At 39.5% G+C, this 21,172-nt stretch overlaps 1 protein-coding gene across 2 annotated transcripts in view; it reads right to left on the reverse strand.

Moving 5' to 3' along the window:
• SLC1A1 (solute carrier family 1 member 1) overlaps nt 1–21,172 on the reverse strand; it is an 87,725-nt gene that overhangs the window by 40,154 nt on the left and 26,399 nt on the right. The window contains exon 2 of one of the 2 annotated variants that reach the window (XM_053573733.1): nt 8,113–8,253. The exons of the other annotated variant lie outside the window; for it this stretch is intronic. Coding sequence (XP_053429708.1) covers nt 8,113–8,253 — 141 coding nt within the window. The remainder of the gene's footprint in view (nt 1–8,112; nt 8,254–21,172) is intronic. 2 annotated transcript variants of the gene reach the window in all.

Raw genomic sequence — 21,172 nt, forward strand, 5'->3', positions numbered from 1 at the left:
CCTCCAACAAGAAGCTGAGCAAAGAAATTTTAGATTTAAACCTAACTATCCAACATTTGGATTTAGCAGACATCTACAGAACATTTCATCCAACAAAACTGAATACACATACTTCTCGTCAGCCCATGGAACATACTCCAAAATCAATCACATCTTAGGTCATAAGTCTAACTTCAGTAAATTTAAAGGAATAGAAATTATTCCATGCATCTTCTCAGACCACCATGGAATAAAAGTTGAACTCAGTAACAACAGGAATCTGCATACTCATGCAAGAACATGGAAATTAAATAACCTTATGCGGAATGATAGCTGAGTCAGAGATGAGATTAAGAAGGAAATTGCCAAATTTTTGGAACAAAATGACAATGAAGACACGAAATATCAGAACCTCTGGGATACCACAAAGGCAGTCTAAGAGGGAAATTTATAGCACTGCAAGCCTTCCTCAAGAGAATGGAAAGAGAGGAAGTCAACAACTTAATGGAACATCTCAAGTAACTGGAAAAGGAAGAACATTCCAACCGCGAACCCCGTAGAAGAAAAGAAATAACCAAAATTAGAGAAGAATTAAATGAAATTGAAAACAAAAGAATTATGCAACAGATCAATAAATCAAAAAGTTGGTTTCTTGAAAAGGTCAATAAAATAGATAAACCTTTGGCTAACATAACCAGGAAAAAAAGAGTAAAATCTGTAATTTCATCAATTAGAAATGACAAAGACAAAATAACAACAGACTCCTCAGAAATTCAAAAAATCCTTAATTAATATTACAAGAAACTTTATTCTCAGAAATATGAAAATCTGAAGGAAATTGACCAATACTTGGAAACATGTCACCTTCCAAGACTTAGCCAGAATCAAGTGGACATGTTGAACATGCCTATATTAAGTTCTGAAATAGCATCAACTATACAAAATGTCCCTAAAAGAAAAGACCAGGACCAGATGGTCTCATGTCAGAATTCGACCAAACCTTTAAAGAGGAATTAATACCTATATTACTCAACCTGTTCCAAAATGTAGAAAAACAAGGAAGACTACCCAACATGTTCTATGAAGCAAACATTACCCTGATCCCCAAACCAGGAAAAGACCCAACAAGAAAAGAAAATTACAGACCAATATTGCTAATGAACATAGATGCAAAAATATTCAACAAGATCTTAAAAAACAGAATCCAGCAACACATCAAACAAACTATACATGATGACCAAGTCGGTTTTATCCTAGGGTCTCAAAGCTGGTTCAATATATGTAAATCTATAATTCAGCACATAAACAAATTAAAAAACAAAGACCAAATGATTCTCTCAATTGATGCAGAAAAAGCTTTTGATAATATCCAGCATCCCTTCATGATCAGAAAACTTAAGAAAATTGGTATAGAAGGGACATTTCTTAAACTGACAGAGGCCATATACAGCAAACCCACAGCCAATATTGTATTGAATGGAGTTAAATTGAAAGCATTTCCACTCAGATCAGGAACCAGACAAGGCTGCCCATCGTCTCCACTGTTCTTTAACATTGTAATGGAAGTTTTAGTCACTGCAATTAGGGAAGAAAAGGCGATCAAGGGTATCCATATAGGGTCAGAAAAGATCAAACTTTCGCTCTTCACAGATGATATGATTGTATGTCTCAAAAACACCAGGGATTCTACTACAAAACTCTTAGAAGTGATCAAGGAATACAGCAGTGTCTCAGGTTACAAAATCAACATTCATAAATCGGTAGCCTTTATATATACCAACAATAGTCAAGCTGAAAAAATAATTAAGGACTTTATTCCATTCACAGTAGTGCCAAAGAAGATGAAATATTCAGGAGTTTATCTAACAAAAGATGTGAAAGATCTCTATAAAGAGAACTATGAAATTCTAAGAAAAGAAATAGCTGAAAATGTTAACTAATGAAAAACATACCATGCTCATGGCTGGGAAGAATTAACATTGTTAAAAGGTCCATACTACCCAAAGCAATATACAATTTTAATGCAATCCCTATTTAACCTTCACTGTCATACTTTAAAGATCTTAAAAAAAAAATACTTCGTTTTATATGGAATCAGAAAAAACCTCGAATAGCCAAGACATTACTCAGAAATAAAAATAAAGCAGGAGGAATCACGCTACCAGATCCTAGACTATACTATAAATTGACAGTGATCAAACCAGCATGGTACTGGCACAAAAACAGAGAAGAAGATGTCTGGAACAGAATAGAGAACCAAGAGATGAATCCAGCTACTTACTATTATCCGATCTTTGACAAGCCAATTAAAAACATTCAGTGGGGAAAAGATTCCCTATTTAACAAATGGTGCTGGGTGAACTGGCTGGAAACTTGTAGAAGACTGAAACTGGACCCACACCTTTCACCATTAACTAAGATAGACTCTCACTGGATTAAAGATTTAAACTTAAGACATGAAACTATAAAAATACTAGAAGAGAGTGCAGGGAAAACCCTTGAAGAAATCAGTCTGGGCGAGTATTTTATGAGGAGGACCCCCCGGGCAATTGAAGCACCTTCAAAAATACACTACTGGAACCTGATCAAACTAAAAAGCTTCTGCACAGCCAAGAACACAGTAAGCAAAGCAAGCAAACAGCCCTTAGAATGGGAGAAGATATTTGCTGGTTATGTCTCCGACAAAGGTTTAATAACCAGAATCCACAGAGAACTCAAACGTATAAGCAAGAAAAGAACGAGTGATCCCATTGCAGGCTGGGCAAGGGACTTGAAGAGAAACTTCTCTGAAGAAGACAGGCACATGGCCTACAGACATATGAATAAATGCTCATCATCTTTAATCTTAGAGAAATGCAAATCAAAACTACTTTGAGGTATCATCTAACTCCAGTAAGATTAGCCCATATCACAAAATCCCAAGACCAGAGATGTTGGCGTGGATGTGGAGAAAAGGGAACACTTCTACACTGCTGGTGGGAATGGAAATTAATATGTTCCTTTTGGAAAGATGTTTGGAGAACACTTAGAGACCTAAAAGTAGATCTGCCATTCAATCCTATAATTCCTCTACTACCCTGTTTCCCCGAAAATAAGACAGTGTCTTATTTTAAGGTGTGCTCCCAAAGATGCGCTAGGTCTTATTTTCAGGGGACATCTTATTTTTCCTGTAAGTAGGTCTTATTTTTGGAGGATGTCTTATTTTTGGGGAAACGGGGTAGGTATATACCCGGAAGACCAAAAATCACATTATAACAAAGATATTTGTAGCAGAATGTTTATTGCAGCCCAGTGCATAATTTCTAAGTCATGGAAAAAGCCCAAGTGCCCATCGATCCACGAATGGATTAATAAATTGTGGTATATGTACTCCATGGAATATTATGCAGCCTTAAAGAAAGATGGAGACTTTACCTCTTCCATGTTTACATGGATGGAGCTGGAACATATTCTTCTTAGTAAAGTATCTCAAGAATGGAAGGAAAAGTATCTAATGTACTCAGCCCTACTATGAAACTAATTTATGGCTTTCATATGAAAGCTATAACTCAGTTATAACCTAAGAGTGGGGGAAAGGGGAGAGGGAGGGGAGGGAGGTAGGAGGATAGGCGGAGGGAGGGTGATTGGTGGGATTACACCTGCGGTGCATCTTACAAGGGTACATGTGAAACTTAGTAAATGTAGAATATAAATGTCTTAACACAATAACTAAGAAAATGCCAGGAAGGCTATGTTAACCAGTGTGATGAAAATGTGTCAAACGATCTATAAAACCATTGTATGTTGTCCCATGATTGCATTAATGTACATAGCTATGATTTAATAATAATAAAAAAATACAGTGCACAAATGTAATGTTACCAGGTCCCAAACAGATATTCCTGGGCATGGCAGGAGTATGTTCTTCAGGATATAAATCATATGTAGGATTCTATCTGTTATGCCCACCATCTGTCTCTGAAAAAGTTATACCAACTATGTTGCGTTCTTTTTTTTTCCTGTTTTAAAGCAGATTTGAAACATGTCTTTCATCTCTACATAATTCCTTATACATTTTTAAAAATGGCATTTTCTTATACAACTATGTGCCATTATCACCTCTAAAAAATTATCAACAAATTTCTCTAATAACTATGACTTCTTAACCTCACATAAAAAAGAATTCTTCCTTTTATTTATAAAAAAATAGCTAGAAAGTTTTTTTTGAAACAGAGTCTCACTATGTTGCCCTCCTTAGAGTGCTATGGCGTCATAGCTCACAGCAACCTCAAACTCCTGGGCTTAAGCAATTCTCTTGCCTTAGCCTCCCAAGCATCTGGGACTACAGGCACCTGCCACAAGGCCTGGCTATTTTGTTGTTGTTATTGTTGTTTAGCAGGCACGGGCCAGGTTTGAACCCGCCAGCTTTGGTGTATGTGGCCAGGACCCTACCCATTGAGCTATAAAGTATTTTTATGTCACCAGAGGCTTGGATGGCAGATGTTTTTCCTACTTGTTATTTTGGCAGGAGAGTTTCCTTTAGGCAGGGGCACAGATTATTAATGTTGGGTCTCAACTTAGCTTTCTTTTTTTTTGCCTCTAAATTATGTATAGGGGACTCATTCAACTCTCCCCAGCTTCCCACATCCTCCCTTGGCCTAATAAATGTATAAATTAAGCTACTGACCTGCTGGACTTATGAAGGCTTTTGCAATGTGAGATAACCCTTCAGTGTATTTTCCTTGGCCACCTTCTGGGTGGGGAGGCTGAAGACCACTGCAAAGCTTGTGGAGAGGAGCCACATACCAGGAGAAAGCTGGCACTGAGCTAGCAGGAGCAGCGAGCGGAGATGGGAAATGGGGAGCAAAGAGACTACCAGAGGCAAAGTTGGAAAATCACAGAACAGAATCTACTGCCATCTCTTTCATAAAATATATATAACAAAAATAACACATAAATGTAAAGAAAGCCCAATGGATTGTGTTTTCTTACTACCCAGATTGGATCACTGTTAACTTTTTTGTTTTGATACCAACTATTAAAAATGGATATATGTTTTAAATAAAACTTGGATTGTACATAATATCTTGATATATATTTTATTTTCCCACTTTACACTGTATTAGGACTATTTCCACATGTCATTAAATATGTTTCCAAAACAATACTTTTTATGGTTGCATAGTATTCTAATTTATGGGTATACCATACATTCAGATCACTTATATTTTATTACCATTATTAAAAATGCTACCATTAATATCCTTATACCTGTTAGAATGTATCTTTCATTATATCTTTATGATAAATTCGGAGAAGTAGAATTACTAGGTGAAAAGATCTGAACATGTTTCCAATTGTCCTCTAGAAAACTAGTTCCAATTTATATGGTAACTGAAAATGTATAAATAAACTCATTTCCCCACAACAGTGCCAACATTAGTATTGCTATTTTTTCCTTTTAATCTGACGATTTAAAGCATGTATATGGCATCATTCCCCACCCCCTACCTCACTTGGTTCATATCTCTTGAATCTTTGTATCCTTGACTATTTCATTGCTCTACATCAAAAGAAAGGGTAGTGATTTTGCTTGCTCTCGCTAGCTCCTGTCTAGCTGCTGGAAGTTGTACTATAGCTTTGAAAGCAGCTGGGCTAGTCAGTGGAATGCTCTGAGTTGCAAATTACTTTCCTAGATTATTTGTGAGGCTGAGACAGCACATGAAACACCCAGACTGCAAAAACATCACTAGTTGTTAATGGCCAAGAATGGCACATGTTTTCAAACATCCAATATAGAACTAGTAAATTCATACGTGTATTTTTACCTTTTCTTCTAAAACCTGGTTTACTACATGAGCTTTAGATTTGCTGCCTAATTTGGACCAATATTCTATACTTTTCCCCGTAGACACAAGAATTAAATAGTATTACTCTTCAGGTGGTTTATGTACCTTGTGTAGCTGCATGCAAAATATTGTATATATGTAAAATTGTGAATATTTTTCTTGGGATGGAGTCCAGAGCTTTAATGTTCTCAAAGGAGCCCATGAAAAGATTAAGAATCTTAAGTATGGAGAAAATTGTAAGGGGTTATAACTGAAATGTCTACAGGGGCCATGCAGATATATAAAAGAGTGAGGTAGATAAGGCATTAGGCAATAGGGAGAAGTGGGGACTGTGGTATCCTCAAATGCATTAGCGCCAACTAAATGCAGTAACTGTGTCTTGGCTCCAGACCACTGCTGGTATAGAGAAACATGGGTCTAGTGTCAGATCTCTTTCTTCAGGGAGAGCCAAAAGTCTGGAGATTATATATAATTTTCTAAATTTTAAATGCTTACTACAATTTAAAGCTAAACAAACATTATATGGGACAACCAACTGGTTTGCTGCTTTGCTCGTCAAGCTACTGGACTTAAAGGAAACCAAACATTTGCAAACGTGATTAAATACAGACATAAAAAAATTAAATGCCTTCTTCAGACTTCTTATAAGCTAGAACACCAAGAAAATTTAAGAAAAAAGCTACTGAGGGACTCAGTTTGGCCTTTGGCACTTGGGAAGTTCAATGGCCAGTGTGACAGCTCTTCAAGCAATGCAGTTGCTGGAGGCAGCAGATCCTGACACCCACCCTCCCTTTCCCTAGCTCATGCCCTATACTCTGTAAGGATCAGTACCAGGCCTTTCAGTGCCAGTAGAGAAAAATGTCCTAGCAGAAGGTATGTGAAGACCCCTAACTGTATGTTTACATATAACCTTGATTTCAAACTGCCAACACTAGCGATTGTTATGCCACATTTTTTCAATTGTCAGAATCAAGATAAATACAAGAAACTATGAAAAACGCAGAGAGAAACTTGTACTCAGATGAATCACACTTTTGTAAACAAGCTTAATCTCTATCTCTAGCTTGTTTTCATAAGAACCTATAATATCGCGATCAATAAGGAAAATATCATTTTCAAATTTAACTATATTGCATGTTCAAATTTAAAAATACCAGGCTTTGGGCGGCGCCTGTGGCTCAGTGAGTAGGGCACCGGCCCCATATGCCGAGCGTGGCGGGTTCAAACCCAGCCCCGGCCAAACTGCAACAACAACAACAAAAAAATAGCCGGGCGTTGTGGCGGGCGCCTCTAGTCCCAGCTGCTCCGGAGGCTGAGGCAAGAGAATCGCGTAAGCCCAAGAGTTAGAGGTTGCTGTGAGCCGTGTGACGCCACGCTACCGAGGGTGGTACAGTGAGACTCTGTCTCTACACACACACACACACACACAAAAATACCAGGCTTTTGGGACGGCGCCTGTGGCTCAGTCGGTAAGGTGCCGGCCCCATATACCGAGGGTGGCGGGTTCGAACCCGGCCCTGGCTGAACTGCAACCAAAAAATAGCTGGGCGTTGTGGCGGAGCCTGTAGTCCCAGCTACTCGGGAGGCTGAGGCAAGAGAATCGCTTAAGCCCAGGAGTTGGAGGTTGCTGTGAGCTGTGTGAGGCCACGGCACTCTACCGAGGGCCATAAAGTGAGACTCCGTCTCTACAAAAAAAAAAAAAAAAAATACCAGGCTTTTAAAATACGGCACACACCTGTATTAAAACTTTTCTCCCAGAACTTGGCCGCTGGGCCCCATGGCAGCCAGCCTTCAAGGGCAGGTATGTAGCAAGTCCTGAGGTCTATGGGGCAGCAGAAGTGGGTAAGGAGTAGAGGGGAGAGGGATCCTGCAGGCAGCTGCAGAGAGGTTATGGGTGGGACAGCTGCAGTGGGAAACAAGTGAGTGCCTACAGAGAACTGAGCAAAACTGACAACCACATTTTTCTTGAGGACACTAGCTGATGCTGCTGTGACCAAATAAATGTGCTTTTTGTTCCTCTGTGCCCTAGATAGCATTCTATGTGTATGTCTGACAATGGCATCTTCCTCCCAAGTCATCACGTACTTGGTTGAATGAAGATTGGAGCTATGGCAGGCAGTCCTGTAGGCACAGCATGACAGCGCTAAGCTACTTTGAGAATAATGAAATCTCCACACCCAAGTTGAGGAGTGGGGTGGGGGACAGGGAGGTATCTAGTGTATTTTGATTTTTCTCATAATTAGAAAAGAACAATGTAGGTAAAGGCTTTTAAGTAATAATGGAGAAAACCCATTTTGCAAGGTACCTGTAATCATGCTGGATATAATTAAGGGCAAAATGATGAGTTTCAGCATCCTCATTAGAATTTCTCCAGGAAAAGCAAAGTAGAATTTCTCCAAATTTGAGAGCTTGCTGTGTTCTCGAACCAAGACTCCTATGGTAATGCCTAAGAAAACCGAGAGTTGGAAAGAAGAAAAGAAGAACACTGTTGAGTTCTCCTGTACACATTTTGATGGAATAATACCAGAAAAATGCAATGAAAATGGTAGATAATCTCCCATGAGTCTATAAAATTTTGACTTTAAAAAAGTTGTATTTTAAAAGAGAGGGAGCATAAAGTCCACATTATTCAGTAAATCTGTAAAACGTACTTTTTTTTTTTTTTTGTAGTTTTTGGCCAGGGCTGGGTTTGAACCCGCCATCCCCGGCATATGGGGGCAGCACTGTACTCCTTTGAGCCACAGGCACCAACCCTATAAAAAGTACTCTTAACATGGAAGCTTTGTTGTCACTTCTTCCCTATCAATTATATTTATTATGTAACAACTAACAACAAAGAATGGTATGAAAAAAACATCATCTTAGTCAACCCAATATAATTTTTTTTTTGTAGTTTTTGGCTGGGGCTGGGTTTGAATGGGGCCAGCGCCCTACTCCTTTGAGCCACAGGCACCGCCCCCAATATAACTATTTTGTTTTGACGCATTACCTTTATTTTTTGTCAGCTTACAGAAATATTTTATTTTATAGTTTATATAACTGTTTTAATTTTTCTCATATTTTTATATTAAATGCTCCTGTTATGGTAATTTTTATGATAAATATTCTTCCCTCTTTATGCAGCATAACATTTTAACAGCAGCATAACATTCTACTGATTTGATATATTTACCACATTATCAAACAACAATGCTCTTTAATTCTTTGCATTCCTTTCAGTGATTTTTAGATAACGACCTGTTCAGTTTATCTGATCAAGAGATTTTTTTTACAAAGCTTCTGATCCTGTGTATCTTGTATGAGAAGGTTTATGATTACATGAGTGTAGGGACACATTTACTTTTAAGAAATGCCGTACATGCTCTGAGTGCTTTCCCTTAACAAGATGCCTACATGAAATCCTTCAGCTGTGTGAACTTTTGATAACTGAAGATCACACATTCTCTTCTTTAATCTAACGGCCTTACCCACCCTTCCCCTCAATACACACGCCCCTTTTTAAAACCAAGAAATAAATAAGTTGGGATGCCTTCTACATCTTTTTCCTTTCATCATCCCCTGATGGGTGACCCTCTAATTGGAAATGAAATGACTAAAGGTCAGGAAGATTCCAGGAGAATATCACCAGATATGGAAATTCACAGGCTAAAATAACGTGTTTGTGAAAACCCAGAGTTGTTTGGGCACAGTTATCAACTCTTGGGCAATGACAAGAGATATGAATTATAATCAATAGTAAGAATTTCATTTAAATTAAGATATCTTTCTGATGCCCACTAGTAGACCAAACAGATGAACCTCCCAAGATACGTCTTTCACAATAACCTTATCCTTAGGCGGCGCCTGTGGCTTAGTGAGTAGGGCGCCGGCCCCATATGCCGAGGGTGGCGGGTTCAGACCCAGCCCTGGCCAAACTGCAACAGAAAAATAGCAGGGCGTTGTGGCGGGCGCCTGTAGTCCCAGCTGCTCGGGAGGCTGAGGCAAGAGAATCGCATAAGCCCAAGAGTTAGAGGTTGCTGTGAACCGTGTGACACCACGGCACTCTACCCGAGGGCAGTACAGTGAGACTCTGTCTCTACAAAAAAAATAAATAAATAAAATAACCTTATACTTAGCTTAATTTTATTTTCCTACATATTCGACTTTTGCCTTGATCTCTTTATTTTGTGCTACAGTACTAAATGCATTTCAGGATACACTACTGAATCATCAATGCACAATCTGAAATCATTTTAGAAACAAACATATACACATAAACATGTCCCAAAATGTAGCTAAGACAAAGACAAACAAAATGTCTCTATTATCTCCTATTTGGTTCATATTTTAAAAGCTAGTGTTAGAGACTCCTGCATGGTTAAGAACATCAAGATATTTTAAGTAAATTCTGAAAGCTTGATGCACTTACTTCTTGCTGCATAAACTGCCTGTGTTCAGCCGTTCTATATGAACATACCTATATTATGCTGTAAGGATACTCTGTAATGCTCAAGGATTTAAAAAACAAACATTTTCTCTCATACTGTTTAGATTGCTTTAAGAAATTTTTGTCTCCTATGTCAAAGGAAGCTCAGTATGTAAAAATAAAGATGTGTCTGTGCTCAAAAACCAGCCATAAAAGCACTCTGTTGAGTAGCAAAAGAACCCCATGTGTCCCGATCTTAGGGTTTATATTACTAATGATTAACTGTGCCTTTAATCATCTCCACCCCCAAATGAATGCAGGGCAGTTAGAAAAGAAACGTACTTGCTATTTTTCAGCCTTTGGCCAGACATGGGTTTTTATGGGAATTGCCAGGTGGGGTAGTTTGAAAGAATTAAAGGTGACATGCACAATGAACAGGTTACTGTATTTGGCAATTAACACTCTCTATCAAGGCTCTTCTCAAAACTGAGTACCAGAAATTGCTCTCTAGTATTTCTCTCTTTTCTTTTTTTGATGAAAAGAAGAATAGAAATGCCAACCTAGTGCTGGAAAAGCAGTTGGGGGATTCAGAAATGTTATCCTGAGACCCTCAAGAACAAGAAGTGGCTGGTGAATGACCTCACCTAGGAGTTACACTTTATAAATGGGGGCGCTTTATCTTGGTCTCCAACGAGTACGGAAACAGCAGATTCAGGACAAGGAAAATCACTGGAAGAAATTTCAGGTCCCCAGATGAGGTCAGGATCTCACAGGGCACAACCCATTCTTACCCATTAACAGAGTCAGAACTTTGGACTGGATTAAGGACTGTGGAGAGGTTCCCAAAGCCCAAGGCTTCTGGGAAGACCCGTCTTCCTGAGGATGTGCAGGCCCAGCCCACCTGGTAGAGCCACTCCTAGAACTAGGGAAGGTGAAGGTCAAGAACCTTCCCGAATGGTATAATTCTACATAGGACTTCCACAGGGCCAACAAGAAGATTTCAAAGGTAAAGTAGTCACCTGGAACCCTGAAATCCCCCAGCGGTGGACCTAGGACACTATTCTTGGGCCTCCTTCTTCTCCTGCCAAGCAAGATAATCCCAAGCAGGGACAGGGGTAGCTGGGGAAGAACACTGTGGTTAGACAAGCAGGCTCATCTTGTGGTTCCATCACTCGTGAGGTATGTAACCTGGGCCATGACTTCAACCTCTCCTACTGGCAAGTGGGGGGGAAAGGGCTGTCCAGGATTAGTTGCCCTGGGTTAGTTGAGGTCCTTTTAATGCCCCAGATGCTATGATCACCTCCGAGCCTTTGTTTTCTCCACTTTAAAATGAGATCACATGTTCTCAGTTCCAAAGAAAGTGTACAAGTCTTCTCCAGCTTTCACGCCAAACCTAAGTATGTTGGTAAAATAGGCAAGAAAAGAAACACAGGTGGAGAACAACCAAGACCTCAGCTAGAGAGTCTTCAAATTCAAGTTCAAAGATGCAAGTTTAAAATAGAAGATGCACAAAATGTCATCTCTTCATGCTCTGGTTGTTTTAAAAACCTGACGGTCCAACAGCCTTGTCTCAGAGTTTCTGAGGTGACTCATTCTTTATTCTAAGTTTATTTAAAAAGTATTGTTCAGAAAGCAGCAATAATAGAAATCAGAAAGAAACAAAAAGTCACATATAGTATCATTACATCAGCTTATCTCATCTCCCCTCTCCCATTTTTTCCCAAGTCTTAACCGATCCTTACTCTTATGCACACACACTTTTTCAGTTATAAAACAAAGCTGGAAGAGTAGCTGAATTGCATGTGACTCAGACTTATGAAAACAGTATTATTCCTGCTTAGGGAAATGTGCAGAAAAGAGATTAAAATCTTCAGTGGTGTTTTCAATCAAAGCTCTAGAATAGTTCTCCAGTACACCAACAAATTTTGGCTTAATTAAATAAAGAATTATTGGAAAAGGAAAATATTTTTAAATATCATGTTAGTAGTTATCTAGCCATACTATTATGCTAGGCACTATTTTAAGCAATTTAACTATGTGCCAGAACATTTCCATCACCCCCTAAAGAAACCCCATTTCCCCTTGCAAGGGCTCCTGGTCACCACTTACCTACTTTTCATCTTCTTTGATTTGCCTAATCTGGCATTTCACATAAACGGAACCATACAACACATGGTCTTTTGTATCTGGCTTCTTTTACTCCATATAATGTTTCAAGGTTCATCTATGGTGTGGCATACAAGTATTTTCTTATTTTTCAAGTATTTTTCATTTACCATTATATCATGAGCATTTCCTCCACACTAAACATCTCCATCTTTTTACATGTGGATGGACTTGCTTCTTGACCATTAAACGCTTCAATTCTTGCCAATTTTGTTGAATGTTGTTGACTTTTCGTAACAACTAAAGGAGGCAAGCATGAACTATGATGCATTTTCAGGTGTATGGGAAGAAAGTGCATTAAGCATATTCTTTGTAGTATCTAAATTGAATAAAATCAATAGTTAACCACCATTTGTTAACATCCAACTATATGCCAAGCACTACGTAGAGTGCTAGAGGATTTGAAAGGGAGGAGGTAAAAATCACAATTTTGTTATTGCTATAAGAAATGTTTTCCTACATGGATGACTCTGTCCATTATCAATAGGAAATGTGGTTTGCACTGTTTTGTCAATAGCACTGATTGTCTGCACTGAGTCATCTTTCCCTTTTTGTCTACCACCCACAGTTAAGAATTTAGTCTGACTCAGGAAGAAAGTCGATTTGATGAGGATCTAACAGGTTTCTCTAGGGAAAAGATTTGGGTTCACAGGAAGTACAAGTTCCTCTCTGGCTAAGCCAGCACCTATGTGCCCATTGAGACTGTTGCTTCTCTCAGGAGTGGCTCCTAAATCAGAGAGTGCATTTTTATTCTGCATCATTACCACTTAGTTGTGCTTTCAATGCTTTGAAAAATTAGTTGTCCCTATTAGAGGGTTTTGACAGTCTAATGATCCAGAATTCTGAGTATCCACAATATTCTCTTGTCCACCATGTCAGACATCAGAACTTGTTATATTATGGAATCTAAAAGGAAGGGTTGGGCACTCTTCTGGGTATGTTCTCCATCCCTTCCTACTTCCTTCTCCCTAAACCTCCTCCTTTCTGTCAATCCAAATAAAAACAAGAGCAAGATAAGGGAAGGAATCATGTCATTCCCTTTCCCTTATTTATGGTGCATTTTTAGGAAGGCATTAAATATTCAAGTTACTCTCTCAGCCTATTTGGTCTAAATAAATAAGAAAATTCATGCACAAAATGTGCTTCATTGTCCAACTCTACTTTCTCAAAGCAGTCATCTTGCAAACGACTCAGAACTCTAAAAGGGACCAGGCGCACAGACTGTGAGCAAAACAACCCTATTACAGCGAAGTAACCAACCAAATATACATTTAAAAAATGAGAGCTCCATTCTGACAATGGCAGAGGCTACTGCTTATCTACTTCATCCTTCATTTCTCCCTAAACCTGTTCATCTGCAGAGTCATCTGTTTGCGCAGACGTAGGTTCATTATTCCACTCACTGGTAAGTATCCAACGTTCGTCCAACACTTACACAAACAGGTATTGTGGCACACTGTACCACGCACTCTGCCCTCAAGGAGTCACCTCTGAGAGACAGACAAACCATTTTAACACAAGGGTAAGAGAGTTAGCAGGGAGGTAAAAGTCTCTTCAAGAGGGTAGAGAGGCCCAGGGAAAAGGGGAGATAGAGTTAGTAAGACTGGAAAAAAAAAAAAAAAGAAAAGGAGAAAAGAAAAGACATTTCAGAAAGAACACTGCAAATACTTGGAGTTCGGAAATTGCGGCACATTTGAACGCCTTCAAGCAATTCAGTATGACCAGTGATTAGGTAGGAGGATGGGAAAATGAACAAGTAAGAAGCAGCAGATGGTGAAGGACCCCTTACCCAAGCTAGGGATTAGAAGTTGACCCTGAAGGCAGTGGGAAGCCACTGAGGAGTTGTCAATTAGAAAGCAGGAGTCAGGGTGGCTCCTGTGGCTCAAAGAGTAGGGTGCCGGTCCCATATGCCAGAGGTGGCGTGTTCAAACCTAGCCCCGGCCCAAAACCAAAAAAAAAAAAAGCAGGAGTCAATTCTGCAGGCAGGGACACCAATTAGGAAGCCGTTGCTGGGATTCCAGGTGAGAGCTGCTGCTGAAGAGTGGAGAAAGTAAGAGATGAGGAAGAGAGCGGCACCCAGGAATTCCTGCTGGTTATCTAATCTAGCTTGGGCAACATGGTGAGTGGTGATACCCACCACAATGTGGGATTTGGGTAGTTCTGGAGAAGAATGATGAATTCACTTTTAGATGGGACACTGAGGGGGAGATGCTTAATGAACAAAGATACATCAGTAGAGAACATAGGAAAGAGATGTGGGCAAGGCATGCTGATACAGGTGGCAGTGACACAAAGGCATCTGATGAGGTGACGGCAGTGAAGCCAACTCAGAGCGCACAAGGAGAAACATGACCTGGTAAAGTCAGGTCAAAGATCTGGCATTATCTCTGTAAATCAGAACATCAGCCGGTTTTGCTTCTTCTCACCTTCTTAAACCATAACACTCTTGAACAATAAGAAAATCTAGGGCAGTGCCTGTGGCTCAAAGGAGTAGGGCACCAGCCCCATATACTGGAGGTGGTGGGTTCAAACCCAGCCCCCCGGCCAAAAACTGCAAAAAAAAAAAAAAAAAAAAAGAAAATCTACTTTGTATTTTTAATAAACATCTTGATTATTAAGCATCTTGTTCCCAGAGATGCCTTTCCTTGAGGGAACTCCCACCAATTAGCACTATGACCACATCATGACCCAATGCATCAAAGTGTCCATTCTCTTAATACACCTAGCACAGCAGAGACCAGACTACAAAGTGTAAAAGAGACTTTAGAAAAACCTAGGGAATGGGGCGGCACCTGTGGCTCAAGGAGTAGGGCGCCAGTCCCATATGCCAGAGGTGGCGGCTTCAAACCCAGTCCCGGCCAAAAACCACAAAAAAAAAAAAAAAAAGAAAAAAAAAAACCTAGGGAATGACAAGAGGGAAATAAACATAAAGGGTCACATGCTTAGAGTAAACTAGGTAACAAGATGCCAGAACTCATTCATTCTTGGTGGTGATCCCAATCGGAAAGCCTTCAGGTGTGCTTCTGGTCCTTCTCCAGGAATAGCTTCAATTCCTACATACTCTAAAGGTCAAGTTCAAATTCCCACTTCTTTTCAGAAGACTCACCACTTCACCATGACAGATACTCAGAACATCTACTCCTTCAAGGGGGTAAACCCCACAGTACCCCTTTGAAACAACAACATGACATCATGGTCTCAAATTTCAAACTCCAAATGGGGGAGACATTTGCACAGACATGAGCATTGGATGGGTGCTGTCATATTTACTTGTTATATAGGCTTAGAAACAATTTCTGTGGATCTTTTGTAGGAATTTTATCTAAAATGAAAGCCTAATGATCTCAATCAAAATTGTGTTCCAAGAGAAGGTTGAACAATAGTAAATGTAACACACCGTAAGATTCTAGTTTATTGATCATAGAGGTTCAGATAAAATATGATTAATCAATACCATAACAAAACCAGCACTGTTTGTAGAGTGCTTCAGTTTACAAACTGTTTTCACACAGCAGGGTAGATGTATCTACTGTATTTGTTTTCTATTGTTATGTAACAAATCATAAATGTAGTGGCTTCAAAAAACACACATGTATTATCTCAAAACTTCTGTGGGTCAGGCACCTGGGCACAGCTTCACTAGGTCCTCTGCTCAGGGTCTCACAAGGCTACAGTCAGGTGTCAGCCAGGCTGCATCCCTTTCTGGAGCTTAGGCTCTCTTCCAAGCTCCTGTGGTTGTTCCCAGGACTCGCTGCCCTGGGGCTACAGGAGTGAAGTCCCTGATTTCTTACTGGCTATCAACAGGGGCTGCTCTCTCAGCACCTACAGGCCCCCACTGTTCCTTGCCATGTGGCTGTCTCACACAGGGAGGCTCATCTCTCCAGAGTCAGCAGTAGAATGTCCTCAGGTGGGCCCAGGCTCTCTTTTAAGGGCCTTCACCAGATCAAGTCTGGCCTAACCAGGATACTCTCCTTGTTGATAACCTCAAAATCATCTGAGTAGGGACCCTAACCACATTTGCAAAATCCCATCACCTTTGCCACATAACATAACCTAATTACAGAAGTGAAATCCCTTTATATTCACACTTAAAGGGAGATCCTATTGGCATGTATGCCAAGGGGTGGGAATCTTAGGGATCATCTTAGAACTGCCCACCGCACCTACTTTACTTCCCTCCCCACAACTTAGCCACCCAGAGTAAAACCCTCCCGCAATACTGGCATCAACTTTATTTCTTGACAATTTTGTTGGAATTCTATTGCAGGTACCGAATCCGAATTGTTGATTTTTTAAAATAGTATTACTCTGAAATATTTCAAAGAAAGCCCACCATCTAGACCAGTGTTTTTCAACCTTTTTTTATATCATGGCTGACTTGAACCTGTAAGTTAAACTTCCATGGCACATTTAAATTATGTTGAGCACACACACAAAAAAATAAAAGAGTAAAAAAGAAGAATGTATTCATTGTACTCTGAACTTCTTTCAAAAATAATTTAATTAATGATCTTTAAAAATTTTCATGGCACACCTAAAATCTCCCATGGCACATCAGCGTGCACCAGCTCACCAGTTGAAAAGTCACTGACTGAGTAAATCTTTAGCGCAGTGGTTCTCAACCTTCCTAATGCCGCCCGACCCTGGCCGTTGCTAGCAACAAAAATAATTTTATGGTTGGGGGGTCACCACAACATGAGGAACTGTTTTAAAGGGTCACCGAATAGGAGGTTGAGAACCACCGCTTTAGCATTTTACCAAATTTCTTACAGACTTTTTTTGCCCCAAATAAATCATTATGGTTCAGAGTCTGTCCTATCTCCCCCATTTCTAATCTTTTTTTTTCCCTCTTCACAGCTATTATCACTATTTTGAACATTCTTTTTTGTCCATGTTTTTATGCATGTGTCTCTATTCATTAAAATATATTATGCTATTTGTGTTTGAAAATCTGACTTATATGGTATCAGTTTGGATGTATTCAGTTGAGTTTTTTTCATTATGTTTTGAGATTTATTAATTTTAATACAAGTAGGTCTAGCTCATTTAACATGCTATTAAGTATTCCAGGCCACATTCCCTATTTTCTGCTTCTCTAATGATTTCTTTCTTTGTAATTTTTTTTAGGTTTATTCTGTTCTTTTCCTAACTTTTTGAGTTGATTGCTTAGCCCATTAGCTTTGTTTTCTTTATTTGATATATGCATTTAAGACATTTCCTCCTAAATCCTGCCCAGGTGTCCCACAAATTATTATACAGTATTTCCACTGTTGTTCAATTTTAAATGTCTTATAACTTCTTTTGTGATTTCTTCTTTGAACATAAACTCTTCAAAAAATATGCTTTTCAGAATCCAAATGTACGAGGACCTGGGGGCTTTTTATGTTTCTCCTTATCTCTCTGTGATGCATTTCAACTGATTTTCTCAGCTCTGTCCTGCAGTTTACAAATCCTTACATCAGCTACATTTCCTGGATATTTAATTTATCCACTGAGTTTTAAACCCACTCCAAGTTTCATCATTAGAATTATAGTATCCTGGTCACATTATCATTTTTCCATTTCCCATTAGACCGTGCATTTTTCTGTAATCATTTAAAACATATTTAGTATACATTCTTTCAGATTGTTGTTATCATCTCCAGTTTTGGAGACATCTGTTCTTCTGCTGTGTCCTTTTCTGTGTAGTCTATAATTTTTCATTTTAGGCTGGTGTTTTTGGGGGGAGGGGTTGGCTTTTTTGAGTTGTGAGAGTGTCTCTATAGGTTACTTGATTTTGTTTTAGGCACTTAGGAGTTTTAAGGCCTCCGGAATAGTTTTCCTATAAGTTTTTCAGCTTTGGAAGTCAGCATTAAATAGTGATATAAGTTTAGACCACGCACTCAGGGAAGTGTAACTCTGGGTTTCAGTTTTCTCATAGGTACCCTCTTTCCCCCTTACTTTTATCCATGGACAAATGGTAAGCTTTCTTGAGGCTTTCCTGAGTCAGTGGATAGAGTAGAATTTTTCTACTCTTCTCTCTAAGGACAGGGCCTAATTTTGTGATTCTAGGCTTTATGTGAAGGTCTGATTCTTTCTTTCACTCATATGGGCCAACAGCCTATCTCTTTTTCCTTTAGGAATATTTAAATCTCTTTCTCTCGTTATTCAGGCCTGTAATTGGGTTTTGCTGTGGTTTGGAAATGGTTTGTTTGTCTCTACCAAAATCCACCTTGAAATCTGATCCCCACTGTGGAGGAGGTATTGAAGGTGGGGCCTAGAGGGAGGTGCTTGGGTTACAAAGGTGCAGCCCTCATGTAGGGCTTGGTGCCTTTCTTGGGGTAGTGAATTCTCACTCTGGTGAGATTAAATTAATTTTCACTGATATGATAAAGCCTGGATGGCACTTGGGTTTTGCCTCTTTGCAGATGTCTGCTTCAGCTTGGACTATCTCTATCATGTTATGACACAGCACAGAACTCTTCACCAGACAGGAGTGTGAAAGCACAGACACATATATTAATGCCGACACTGGGCATAGAGAGGATAAGGCCTCTGTATGTCCATTATCACCTCTACTTGGACTTGCTCCTTCTAATCTTTAAGCCCAGCGTCCTAGGGCTTAAAAGGAGGACACCTCCTTAAGGCCGTTCCAACTCCAGCCTTCCATGGACTCTCCCAGTTCCACCTCTTTTCTTTGGAGACCCTTGAATTTCTTAGCCTACAGACTATGAGCTAAATAAACCTCTTATCTTTATAAGTTACTCAGTCTCAGGTATTCTGTTATAGCAATGCAATACAGACTGAGATAGGTCTAGACCAGCATCAGCTCTTGTTTATATTTCTGGCTTTGAGTTCCCTTTTTATATCTGGCACATGGGGATGTTCCTTCACTTCTTTTTAGTTTGGGCTCAACCCTATAATACTTTGTAGGGGAGTGTTATATTTCTACATATTAGAGATGGTAGGAGAATTCAACTTTATTTGCTCAACTACCGTATTACTAGATGTGACACCATCATCAATTATTTATTCCTTACCCTTTGTAATATGTCCCTTTTAAGATGGATAATCGAGTTAACGCAGGTTAACAGTGCGAGTTACACAATATGTAGGAAAGCTCTTGTTATATCAAGGACATTTTAGATTAAAGTAATCATTGCTTTTCTAAGCACTCCCATGTAAGATCATGGAATCAATTAGCTAACGATTATTGATGAATGGGGAACTATGGATGAGAGTAGTGAATAATCAAAGAGCCTTTAATATTCATGATGAAACAAAGGCATGTCAAATCACAAGGCATTTTGAAGGAAGAAACTCATTCAGCAGCAGCTCTTCAGGAGTGAGGCTCTGTGGGCAGACTGTTCACATTCTGGCCTTACGACTTTATTAGCTGGGTAATCTTGGGCAAATACTTAGCCTTCAATCTGTGTCTTTGTTTCCTTATTTATAACAATAGGAATAATAAATTATCAACCCCATGGAAGCATTAGGACGTTTAACAACGAGATAGTATGTAAAATGCTTAGAATAAAAAGAACCTGGCTCACACAGTAAGTACAGCTAATAAATGTTTGCTATTGTTATAGGCTCTATACTGTTTACAAATTCTTTTTTTTCATGAAACACTTAAATCAGTTTTGGGTCTGGCAGGTAAGCCATGGTTACAGAGGTAAAAAGCAGTAGGGTTAGAAGTTGAGGGGAGAAATTAATATAAAATATTTTCAGTGTAACTCACTAAATTTACAAAATTCTTCCCTCAGTCAGCTGCATTTATTTTGGTAGAGAAATGTTTACTTTTATTCTTTAAATTATGAATTAAAAATGTCAGAGTTGGGCGGCGCCTCTGGCTCAGTGAGTAGTGCACTGGCCCCATATACCGAGGGTGGCGGGTTCAAACCCGGCCCTGGCCAAACTGCAACAACAAAAAAATAGCCGGGTATTGTGGTGGGTGCCTGTAATCCCAGCTACTTGGGAGGCTGAGGCAAGAGAATCACCTAAGCCCAGGAACTGGAGGTTGCTGTGAGCTCTGTAACGCCACGGCACTCTACCGAGGGTGATAAAGTAAGACTCTGTCTCTACCAAAAAAGAAAAAAAAAAAAAAAAAAAATATATATATATATATATATATATATAAATGTCAGAGTTAAAATTATAATACACAAGACAACCACAAATGTTCTGTTTGTTAAGTGGAATACAGATACCACTTGATATCACTGAAATAAAAGTAATACTAGAAGAAAAGGCCTTTAAAATTTTTTTGGTGTCTTCTGAAACAATTTCCAAAGTGATTCAATAACCTAATTAAATTCTTCAAATATTTACTGTTTGTGTTGGGTCCAGGAGTGGAGTGAAGATATAAAAATGGATAATAAAAGACCCATTCCCTCAAATGAGGGCCGATCAGAGATCCAACCCAGCAGAGGCAGGAATCAGTGGGGCAACAATGAACAATGGAAGGTAGAAGTAGCAAGCTGCGGGAGGAGAAGGAGAGGGAGAGGAGGGCGAAGGAGAGATGGCTGGGGAAGGCTCCAGAGTAAACACAAATAGGTGCCTACCTAGGATTTCCATGGAATTGTTTATAAGCCCCAGAGTACTTCAGGGAAATTCCAATTAATCAAGGCATTAGTTTTCTTTACCAAGTAATGAAAGGAAGCTGTGACCAGGACTAGGATGGTGTCAAGAGTAGGCCAGGGCGGCACCTGTGGCTCAGTGAGTAGGGCGCCGGCCCCATATGCCGAGGGTGGCGGGTTCAAACCCAGCCCCGGCCAAACTGCAACAAAAAAAGTAGCCGGGCGTTGTGGCGGGC

Source organism: Nycticebus coucang, chromosome 2, assembly GCF_027406575.1.
Source record: "Nycticebus coucang isolate mNycCou1 chromosome 2, mNycCou1.pri, whole genome shotgun sequence".
Taxonomy (NCBI): Eukaryota; Metazoa; Chordata; class Mammalia; order Primates; family Lorisidae; genus Nycticebus; species Nycticebus coucang.